General features: G+C 37.2%; 1 protein-coding gene and 1 long non-coding RNA gene across 5 annotated transcripts in view; one reads left to right on the forward strand and one right to left on the reverse strand.

Moving 5' to 3' along the window:
• Positions 1–12,500, forward strand: part of LOC147831455 (uncharacterized) — a 787,032-nt gene that overhangs the window by 266,108 nt on the left and 508,424 nt on the right. The window lies entirely within an intron of this gene.
• Positions 7,513–12,500, reverse strand: part of lmnb2 (lamin B2) — a 33,194-nt gene continuing 28,206 nt past the window's right edge. For 2 of the 4 annotated variants that reach the window (XR_015521057.1, XR_015521056.1), the window contains exon 12: positions 9,859–12,500. This exon is cut by the window's right edge. Coding sequence is in view for 2 of the 4 variants with exons in the window: in NM_131002.3 (NP_571077.2) it covers positions 11,034–11,078 (45 nt within the window). In the remaining 2 variants the exon portion in view is untranslated. 4 annotated transcript variants of the gene reach the window in all.

Below are 12,500 nucleotides of genomic sequence, written 5' to 3' on the forward strand. Positions count from 1 at the left end.
GAGCTGCAGGCTTTACACTTTCATGTGTCAAGTGTATCATCATGTATTTCAATGCAAATCAATGTATTTAGTTCTACATTTAGAAAAGATTTTCTTTATTATTGTAGCCGTTTTTTAATCGGTGTAAAGAATAACTGGATGTTTACAAAAGAATTTTCATATTGGTAAAGGCGTCTGCAACTTTTGTGAAGCATCAAATCACCGGCATATTAACTATCAAAACATGTTTATGACTGCTGAAATGTATTATTGCTTTTAAAGAGCCCATATTATGGGTTTTTGAAAATTCCCCTCCATGTAGTGTGTAACACAGCTCTAAGTGAAGTGAAGTATCCAGCTAAGGCTTAAATCTGTAAGAATACAGTGTTTAAAACTGTTGATTCATCTATAAAAGAGTCGACTCATAGTGCTTCAAACGAGTCGCCTTGATACCAATTCATTAGGTGTTTCGCCATGACGTACGAACGAAACCAAGTTATTCACGTGCACGCGCAAACCCGGGAGATTTCAAACCTGAGGCCCCGCCCTCTGACGCAGAAACCCAGACACACACACACCCACAAACACACGCACACCCACAAACACACGCACACAAACATGCCGGTCGATTGAAGTCACACTGCAGATGGATATATTGAGTCTCAACCCAAAGATGAAACATCAGCATTATAACCAAGCAGTTGGAAACTTCTGGAAGCTACATGCTACAAAGAATACTTCATCTGAGTTTGTTAAAGGAAGGATCAGTAAAGAGTAACTGATGGACGTCAGGATGGGTTTCTTCCATTTCTCAAGTGTAAGTACGTGCGGTTAAAGTTGTTGCCTCGTTTACTCTAGCTTGCAAATGTATTTAGTTGTGATTTGTTACTTGTAACCGCGTGTACTGTATCAGGTTAACTGGATATTTTATCTTATCGCGTGCAAAGTCACGTTAAAAACGCGACGCGTGCTGTTTGTTTATGGAGCTCCGTGCTAGAGTTCTGCTCCCGCGATTTATTCGGAAATTTATTCCCGCGCCGCAGAAATCTGGCGCGGGGAGAGAGAGAGAGAGAGAGAGCGAGAGAGAGCGAACGAACGAACGAACGAACGAGCTTTGTGTACTTTGTGCTGTGTGTGTGTTTTTATACAGACAGCTTGGCTGTCTGGACTGTATACTGGGTGATATTTGGTTGTGTTCTCCGCTCTAGCGGGACCGGGCGCGGCGGGCAGAAAACGGAGCGGGTTCTCAGGCTAAAACCTGGCGGGTGCGGGCTGAAGCGGGAGCGTTGTCATCCGGAGGTGTGTGTGTGGTATGGCGAGTACACGACTGTCTCCTTCGTTCGGTTATCCGTGGCACTATCCACTGGCCATAGTGTGGCAGCTAAACTCCACGCCTACACTATCGAGCGTGTATGAACTGTGATTACTTTTTAAATTGCTGATTAGCTATTGGCCATTTCCCTCTCTGACTGAAGGCAGTCGACCAATCGCGACAGACTGTCATCGGTCCAATCAGCGCAGATTAGCTTCGCGCTAAGGAGGGGTTTGGGAACAAATGAATCACTGGACGATTCATACAGGAGTCGCTGGGATAATTAGGTAAAAATAAATGCAGATTATAAGACCATGAAAGTGTTTTTTGACCTTGCATGCATATTAGACTGTTGTTGGAGACCCTTACAACCAAGATATGACCCTATTTCATGTATAATATGGGCTCTTTAAAAAAAAAAGTCACATATTCTGCATTTCTATTATACACAATTTGTACTAAAGCGATCTAAAAAGTTCATATCAATAAGTTTTCTCTTTGCACCACCAGGTGGCAGTCTTTGTACTTTCATTTCGAGGGTGCAGATTGCATACGCTTTATCAATATGTATAACTTTATTTATTTATTAATAACTATAAATTTATATATATAGAGTTAAAAATATGTACCATTTTCCCAAGTGTAACTACTACTGTAAGAAAATATCAGAATTCGGTACTTTCTGTATTATCTTTGCTTGAACTAAGCCGATCTAATCCTGTTTATATAAATTGAACCTGCTCCCGATCAGGTTTGAGCTAACAGAACTGTTGCTATGACAACAACTCTCGGATCAGCTTTGAAGAACGAAACGATCCTGGATCGTGTCAAATCGTCAATATCCATATCCAGCCAAGTAATCCACGTACGAAGAACAGACGCCAGGTCTAGGTGTGAAAGCACCCTAAGAAGCTCGATTAATCATTAAAAGATCAGTATCTGAACACAAAGGCAACGTAAATTATGAATGATGCTAATTTGAATATGATTATTAATCTTTCCAATCACTGCATTCAGATATGAAAAATGCAAAAAAAATCTAAATTTAAAAATAAATAAAAAAATCAAGAAAAATCCGCCATTAGTCGTTTTAGTAAGTTGCAAACAGTTAAATAACACAGCAGTAGTGCGAGAACAGTTTATAGTTCAGATATAACCACTGATGTTTATGGTGAAGATAAAAATCACCGTCATATGCGTTTAAATGAAAGTTGTAGGCGGCTGTCACATTATTTAACTAATAGGTGGCGACACCCAGCCATCAAAATTTTCATTTCACCACAGCGGAATGAACCGCCAACTGATCCAGCATATGTTACACACAGCGGATCCCCTTCCAGCTGCAACCCAGTACTGGGAATTACCCATCCACTTTCACATTTTACACTACGGACAATTTAGTTTATCAATTCCCCTATAGCGCACGTGTTTGGACTGTGGGGGAAACCCACGGCAACACAAGGAGAACATGCAAACTCCACACAGAAATCGCAACTGGCCTAGTCGGAACTCGAACCGTTGACCTTCTTGCTGTGAGGCCACAGTGCTGACCACTGAGCTAACATTTGCATATATTAATTTATCAAATTAACAACAAAACAAATCTGCGTATAATGATGGACGCTACATATTCCCCCCTTTACCTTTTTTCACCGATGGGTTATTACTGGAGTCGTCCATTAAGGACTCCTCAACACACTCCGGCTACCAGCGCAGTGTGGGTGTCGAAATGGTGTGCGTGTGTGTGGGAGACACGGCCGGCGTCTGTGTGATCGGAGGTGGGTGGAGGAAAGGAAAAAAGAGAAAATGAAAGACAAGGAGCAAAACCGAGAGCCCCTTCCTCTGGGCAGAGACATGACACACTAATGACTGAGAGACAGCGGTAGAGGAGTGCAAGCGTGTCTGTGTGTGTGTGTGTGGGGGCGGACTGGTACAAACACACCACGCTTCCACATCCAGAAGCAAAAACACCCGAGATGAGATGTTCATCTGCTTTCTGGCGCTGGGTGTGTGTGAGGAACATAATATTACAGCTTTCAGAGGCGTTGCTGAAAACAGCCTTAAACATAGAGGGGTCACCCAGCGAGAAAACAACCCAAAAAACAGACTGAGAGAGTCGCATCAGCCGACAACTGCCGCATCACAGATGAAAATGATGGATTTTAGAGATGCAGCGCGCTCTAGTGGTGAAAAGGAGGGTTGCGTTTTAGACTAGATGCACACTGTAAAAATGCTAGGATTCACACAATTGATGTGTAGAAACATGAAGTTAACCTATTATTAATTAGCAGAATTAACGTCAATTTGTTATGTTTAGTTAACCCTTAAGGGTTTTATCATCTCAGCTGGCTTTAAATTAGTTTGAGTGTTTGTTTCTAGTCCAAATACCTGGATTCTAAAATCAAGAAGCATTTTCTGGACAAAAAGAAGTTAAAATTAAGTGACTTGGTACTTAAAACAAGTGAAATAATCTGCCAATGAGGAAGGCAAAATAATCTACACTTGCCGGCCACTTTATTAGGTACACCTTTTCAACTGCTCTTGATGCAAATTTCTAAGCCAATCACATGGCAGCAACTCAATTTATTTAGGCATGTAGACAGTTCAAACCAAGCATCAGAATAAGGAAGAAAGGGGATTTAAGTCATGTTGAATGTGGCATGGTTGTTGGTGCCAGACAGGCTGGTCTGAGTATCTCAGAAATCGACCTACAGGGATTTTCACGCACAACCATCTCTAGGGTTTACTGAGAAAAACAGAATATCCAGTGAGCGGCAGTTCTGTGGGCATAAACGCCTTGTTGATGCCAGAGGACAGAGGAGAATGGCCAGACTGGTTCCAGCTGATAGAAAGGCAACAGTAACTCCAATAAGCACTGGTTACAACCGAGGACTGCAGAAGAGCATCTCTGAACACACAACACGTCCAACCTTGAGGCGGATGGGCTACAGCAGCAGAAGACCACACCGGGTGCCGCTCCTGTCAGCTAAGAACAGGAAACTGAGGCTACAATTCACACAGGATCACCAAAACTGGACAATAGAAGATTGGAGAAACGTTGCTGCTCTGATGAGTCTCCATTTCTGCTGACACATTGGGATTCGGGTCAGGATTAAGGCAGTTCTGGAGGCAAAAGGGGGTACAACCCGGTACTAGTAAAGTGTACTCAATAAAGTGGCGGGTGAGTGTACACTGTAAACCGAAAAAGTTAAGGTAACTCAAACCATTTGAGGAAACCGATTGCAACAAACCATTTAAGTTCAAAAACTAATCCTAATGAGTACTGTCAACTTAATCCATTTGAGTAAACAAAACAATTTGAGCACAGTAAAACTCAATAAGTTAAGGCAACTCAAATGGTTTGTAGCAATCTACTTCCTCAAACGGTTTGAGTTGCCTTAACTTACTAAGTACAAAACATTGTTATTTACACTGTAAAACCCAACAGTCAACTTAATCAAATGAAATGAGTATAGTTAACTCAAAAATTACTGAAAGTTAATTGTACTCGTATGAAGAGTTTTGAACTGAGTGTTGAAGGTAATGAGTTAAATACCTCATTACTTCAACTTAAATGGTGTAAGTTCACAGTACTCAGTATGTAGATTAGGTGTTTTAACTCAAACCGTTTGAGGAAGCAGATTGCTACAAACCATTTGAGTTAAAACACCTAATCTACATACTGAGTACTGTGAACTTACACCATTTAAGTTGAAGTAATGAGGTATTTAATTATCTCATTACCGTCAACACTGAGTTCAAAACACTTTTCAATTGAGTACAATTAACTTTCAGTAGATTTTGAGTTAACTATACTCATTTCATTTGATAAAGTTGACTGTTGGGTTTTACAGTGTAAATAACAATGTTTTGTACTTAGTAAGTTAAGGCAACTCAAACCGTTTGAGGAAGCAGATTGCTACAAACCATTTGAGTTTAAAAAAAACTAACTTATGTGAGTATTGTGAACTTATTCTATTTAAGTTGAAGTAATGAGGCATTTAATTATCTCATTACCGTCAACACTGAGTTCAAAACTCTTTTCAATTGAGTACAATTAACTTTCAGTAATTTTTGAGTTTACTACACTTATTTAATTTGACAAAGTTGACTGTTGTGCTTTACAGTGTAGTTCTTGCTTTGAAATAAAACTATGTTTTGTTTTGATCTGGCAAGCAAAAATAAACTGAAAAGCCTGTAGACGGTGTCTTAAAGGTTTATTTCAATAAAAAATTCAAGAATTAATTTAAAAACAAATTGTAATTTCTTCAAAAACAGTTCAAGCTGTAATGGACAAAAGGGGTTTGGTAATGAATTACTAGCTCGGTAAATGATAATAAAAATAAAACATTGACTCGAATTGACTAAAATTGTGAGCTTTTTATTTAAATGACTAAATTTCAGTACTTGGGTTAAATGTTGGGTCAGATCAAACAAGCAGCAGGGTGCCTTACAATTTTAAGTTGAGTCAACTATTCTTTCTTTTCTTGCCGTTTACACTGATGGTTTAAAACTACAGTATATGACGAAGTACAGTATATGACTTTTGAAGCAATTCCTTGTATTGTTTATAACAATAATGCAATTGTAACCCCACCGGTCCTACGCCACCCAACCCGCTCCGAGCTGGTATCAGACCGGCGACCTTCAGCATGGAAGTCGGTTGCTCTAACAAGAAGGATGAAGACCATGGCCTCTAGTGTCTGTCACTAGAGCACCTTTAGAGGTCAGAGGAGTGAGGTTTACCTGCACAGCACACACTAGCTGGCCTGCGTTACAGGATTATTATGTTATTAAACGCATGCAGTCTATCAGTGCAAAGTTTCAAGTCTTCAAACTTTAGAAATACTTACACTAATATAACAATGCTGGGTTGTTTTAAGGCACTGTTGGTGGTTAATCTTTTCGATTAGTTTTTTTTAAACCTAAAGGTCGGGTCCATATTTGACCAAACGACCAACCCAGCATTTTATTAGAGTGTACGCTTTGAAAACTTTACTATTTGCTGCTGTTCTTTACATTTAACAGACGAATTTACCCTTAAAGCGACTAAAAATCGAGGAGGCGTTCAGAGATTCAACATGGAGGCGATACACACGAGTGCTGATTATGCAAAAGAGCTGTTAGTGCTTTTATATAGAGAAGAATTCTTCTACAGGTGGTTTGTTAAGCCCACTCACCTGTGTGAGGCACACTTCAGAAATGTACAGTTCTGTTTGAGATATGGAGCGAGTGTAAAGAAGTATTCAGTGCAAATGTGCACAACTGGCGCAAGTGTCGGTTAGTGTCAGATGAAAGAGTGTGCTTTCTACAGGTGGTTTGTCAAGCCCACTTACCTGTGTGAGTTACAAGTAGATAAACTACTAGTTCAGTGTTTCCCAACCCTGTTCTTTAAGGCACACCAACAGTACACATTTTCAACCTCTTCCTAATCAAACACTTGGACTCAAACACCTGAAGTTAACGGGTCAGATAAGAGACATCCACAAGATGTACTGTTGGTGTGCCTTAAGCCTCCTTTCCATTGCACATGACAAACGACAGACCGGAAGTCATTCCTTTCCAATGGAGAGCAGTCCGGGAGCTGCGTGCAGTCCCGATCATCTCCGTATGCGGAAAATTCGGATCTGAATTGAGCTGCGGATCCGTTGAAATATTTGAACTCCTGCGACAAGACCGTATGCGACCTGCCGACCGGATATGATGTATTCCAGTGTTGTCCTAGCAGGTCCGTGCGCACGAGATGAGAAATAGGAGTTTATTTGGTTATTTTTTGAATTATGAAAAGTCTATATTAAAAAAAAAAAAACTTTTCTGTTCATAAATGTAAGTAAGAAAGTAATAAAAATAATGTTGTCTCCACATTCCCTCCAATATTTAAGCGGTCTATGAGTTTCTAGCATTCATTCGTTCATTAAACTATGTAAACGCACAGAGAATAAAGGCCACTGCATTTGCACTCCTTTATTTCGGACACCGTGAGAATCAGCTTCTCCCCCGTGGTGCACGACAACACTGAAAATACTGTGTGGCTGCCACAAGGGGGCGTACTCCGACAGTCATGTCCAAATGTCGTGTGCAGTCTAAAGGCGGCTTCAAGGAACAGAGTTGGGAAACAATGTACTAGACTAAACTAGGAGGTCACAAGTAAATAAACAACCAGAATTTTTGAGCAAGGTGAGCAATTTAGAGGCGGCCGTCATCAACGCAATGGCGCAAACTTAATATGTAAAACATTTATTGGATATTGCATACAAAAAAAAAGACAAATAGAAAGTAAAACAATCACAATGAGACACTTTTGGCATGCGCCCTTCTCCTGTAGCCCTTCAAAAAGTCCTCACTTTTACCCACATAACACATTTATTCAGAGTTCACAATTTACGGCTCCAACTGCGGCAGCCTTGAATCACATTTCTGTGCTTTCTGATGGCAGAATTTACACTTTACAGTAGATTACTGATCATTTCTCATCAGATATACCAATATATCTGTTACATTAGTCACAGCTCTGGTCTAATAAAACCTGAAAGAACGAGGAAGGTCATTTCCTCACGAAAAAACAGTGCTCGCAACTAAATAGATGAATTAAAGAGAGTAAGAACAATTCACAGATGTGGAGTGTTTGGCAAACGAAACCATGAAGTTTTAAAAACAAGCTTAAAGGTAGATTTTATTAGCCAGAAGCTAAGTAACAAATGTACACAAATACAAGCTAAATTTCGCTTAAATTTGACTCAATTGACTCTTGATAAACTATGAGGCAGTCCGTTCTCAGAGCCATCAGAAGTAAACTCCTAATAAGTAAACATGAAGATTACGATACCCCATTAACATAAGAAAATAGTTCCGCACGGCATAACCTTAAAAACAAAACGAAAATGTTTCCCAGTCCAATTTTTGTTGTTTGCTTGTGCACTCTGCACTCGAATATATTCACAAACGTATTTAAAACGTAGGTTGCGCACTAGGGTTTTTAAAAATCCTGAGGAAAAAACCTATCAAAAATATATACGATTGTAGCTAAAAACCAAACTGCATTGTTATGCAGCAGTCGTGAAAATTGACAAACCAACCCTAGCGCTCAGAGGACAACTCACGGATCAGTTTATTTATTCGTATAAAAATATTTGCGGCATGCATAATTGTCTGAGAAACATTTTAATAATAGTAAAAAAACTAACTGTAAAACTTAAAATGCGACAGAATCAACAGGGTGGATGTACGCAGGTTACTCGCTAGATTTCACAGCTAAAATATGGGCTTTATGTTTTGTTGGAGTGCTTTGCTAGAAGCAATGCTAGCAAGAAAAAAAAAAAAAAAAAAAGGTCTAATTGGTTTCATTCCATCGTCCATTTCTTTGGTTAATTTGCCCGTGTGATGTGATCTTATTGCAAAAGTGTGTCGATTATGGTCAGAGTGAAGAGTGAGTGTGAAACTGATCAAGCTGTAGGGTCAACCAAATTTAACATTCAGCAATACATTCACATAAACGTAAGGTGTTCTGAATATTCAAATAAGCTGTTTTTAGAATATTCAAATTGGGTTTAGGATATTTAAACTTTTTATGGAATAGTCAAGCAGTTTTTTTTTAAATATTAAGGTTGTTTTTAGAATATTCAAACTGTTTGAAATATTCTCCTTTTTTCCAATATTCAGACTGTTTTTAGAATATAAAAATTTAAGCATATTCTAAGAGCTTTTTTAAATATTCAAATAGTCTTTAGAAAATTCTGCTTTTGGAAAAGTCAACTTTTAGCTTCTTCAAATAGTTTTTAGAATATTTAAACTTTTATGAAATCTTCAGGCAGTTTTTGGAATATTAAGATTGTTTTAGTGTATTATATATATATATATATATATATATATATATATATATATATATATATATATATATATATATATATATATATATATATAAAATAAAAGGATACTTTGTAAATATTCAAATAGTTTTTAGAATATTCAGAATTTTTTGAATATTTAAATTGTTTTAGCATATTCAAACAGCGTTTAAAGATTATTGAAACAACAATTATTGAATATTCAAACTGTTTTAATAGAATATTCAGACAGTTTTTAGAATAAGATTGTTTTTATGGTATTTAAACAGTTTTTTAGAATACTTAATTATTTTTTGAATATTCAAATAGTTTTTTTTTTTGGAATATTAACATTGTATACTGAAATATTCAGATTGTTTTTAGAGTACTCAAACTTTATGTAATATTCACATTTTTTTAAATATTAAGACTGCTTTGTTATTATTGCGAAAGTTTAAATATTCGAAGTTTTGATTATTCAACTTGTTTTTTTATATTTAATTTTAACAATATTCAATTTTTTTAGAACATTCAAACAGTTATTAATATTCAAATTGTTTTCAAATATTCAAATTGTTTTAGAATATTCAAACTGCTATTTGGGAATATTAACAGATTTCATTAAAAATACGTTTTTGAAGTCAAACGTTTAGTACTCGAATGGTTTTTAAACTTTCAAACAGCCCTTTAATATTCAAAATGTTTTCAGAATATTAAAATAAACTATTTAATACATAAACTGTATTTAGAATATTTGAATTGATAATTTTTTAAATATTAAAACTATTTTTGGAACATTAACACTGCTAACTGAAATATTCAAATAGTTTCTGGAATATTCAGACTGTTTTTTAAGATTCTAATTACTTGTTTGGATACTCAAAATCTTTTAGAATATTCAATCTGTTTTAGGAATATTAACAAATTATAATATTCAAATACTTTTAGTAATATTCAAATTGTTTTTCAACTTTTAAACAGCTCTTTAATAGCCAAAATGTTTTCAGAGTATTCAAATAACTGTTTTTAGAATATTCAAATTGGTTTTAGCATATTCAAACAGCTTTTATAGAATATCCAAACAGTTTTTACCGATTATTCAGACAGATTTTGGAATATTAACAATATTTAAAGCATTCATTGAAAAGTCAAATTTAATATTCAAATAGTTTTCTCAACTAGAAAATACTTCGCACCTTTTAATATTCAAACAGTTTTCAGAATATTCAAACTTTAAAATACTGAATAGAGTAGCTTATCCAGATCCATTCCATCTTTTGACACTATACTCAAAGTACCGTTCTGGTGGCTCATTAGCTAGCAAACATTCAAATGAACACTCTTCAGCTATTAAGGTTATGATGGGGTCTATTGACATAAAAAAAAAAAGAAATCACTGATTTAAACACAAATAACACTACATAAAGCATAAATCAAACACCGCAAATCGTGTCAGAGCCCTAAATGTTTTATAAGTAATCCTGTAAATGTTTCCACCCTGTTCATCTGGTTAGCAAAGCGAAAACAAGGGGTGTGCTAAAGCGACAGCTGTCAGTTACAGGCTATATAGTGCACTACAGAACACAATTCACCCATTCATAACCCCGCAGTGACCAATGAACACGCAGATTCTTTAGTCACCGGCACACACAAATACTCTCTAATTTCAGGTCATTTGACTTTTCTCTGATGGCGTTGCATTATGGGATGTTTCCCTCACTCTTGCTGTCTGGAAAGACTATTATTGATGAGCTGAGAAACAGCTCAAGATTAACTGGCTTTACAAATGAGGTCCGTGTAGAAAATAAAGGATTGAGGGAGGGTTGTTATGCGCTCATGATCAAAGAATACAAAAAGTAGTGGCTCTACAAAAAGACTGACTGGTGGGAAAGGGAAATACTAAAAGGTGCGCGGCTCCATCACATCACTGCACATTCTCTGGCTCTTTGAGTCTTTGGATCGCCCTGAAAAAGACAAAATCAGTCAAAGGTTACTTTAGGAAAGGTCTGCTGGATTAATTATAATGCAAAACTTCTAAATCATTGTATTAGCCTAATTATTAGTTCATGTGTCAGGCTTTTGCAGTAGTTTGACTGCAGTGATATCGAAAAACTTGACATTGTTGCGATATGAACTGATTCTCTTGAATAGCTAGGTTTAAATTCACAAATGCATGATGAATTTTAGGACAAGTACGAAAAAAAAAACACGAAAATGATGGATTTTGTGTACAAAAAAAACTTTAATGTATTTGCAAGCCTGATAATTGCAGATAAACGAATCTAACCGTACGTTCACACCAAAGGCGAGAGCGTCAAAGCAGCCGGAAGTCATTAATTTTCAACGAGAGCATGCTGTGATAAGCGGCGAGGAGCAGCGCGGCACGTCTTCGCTGGCGTGGGAGTCAAGGAGAGTTGAAATCAAGTCAACTTTATAGGTTCGGCGGCAACCAATCAGAATTAAGAAGTCCACGGCTTGATTGGAGTTCAGAGAACACAAAACAGTGAACTTTGGTTATGACCAAAGTTGTTCCCAAGGGTTCGAAGATTGCGGACGCCAGATTTTTAATTATTTACAATGTTTGCTTACAGGAACATGCATTAAATAAGTTACTGGCGAGTTACTGATGTGCATTAATGTTATACATATTTATCTTAAAGTGGGAATCTCACGCGACGGCTGGTCGCTCACGGATATTTCAGACATATGGACACATATTGGATAAATAGAACAAAGCCACACCACACGCAACTTGATCTTCCATTGTTATCTGAATTTGATTAGAAGTGCGCAACGTTTTCACGCTAGAAAGCTTGTTCTATGCAGGAATGTAACTGATATGCTGCAACGGCTCCTTTAATCACGAGATCACTGTTAGTTTTGACGCTCTCGCCTTGGTGCTGAAGGCAGACATCGTTGTCGCCAGAGCGACCTTGGACGCTCTCGCCGCTTTCGGTGTGAACGTACGGTAACAAGGACGGCGAATATGAAGAAACGCAAATAAAAATGACAGATTCAGTGTGTAAAGAGCTTTACGCTCTTCACAAACCTGCAGATTGCGCATGAAGAATTTATGTTGATGGTAACAGATAGGGCTGCACATTATATCATTTCAGCATCGATAATGCGAAGTGCGAGTCTCCAATAGTCAAATCACAGGGATAGTCGGGATTATAGTTGACCAGACATTGCAGGTCATTTTCAATTTTAACTTCAGAGTGAAAGTTTATTATATGCATGTGTTTTTAAGGCCCGACAGTAAAAATTTTAAGCAAACTTGAAGCATTGGGGCACAATGTATTAAACGTTTGTAGCTTAAACATTAATTGAACATTATATAATTACTCAATTAAAACAACACATTATTTTTATTATTATACAGAGAT

Source organism: Danio rerio, chromosome 22 (assembly GCF_052040795.2).
Source record: "Danio rerio strain M-AB ecotype USA chromosome 22, GRCz13ab, whole genome shotgun sequence".
NCBI classification, from domain to species: Eukaryota; Metazoa; Chordata; class Actinopteri; order Cypriniformes; family Danionidae; genus Danio; species Danio rerio.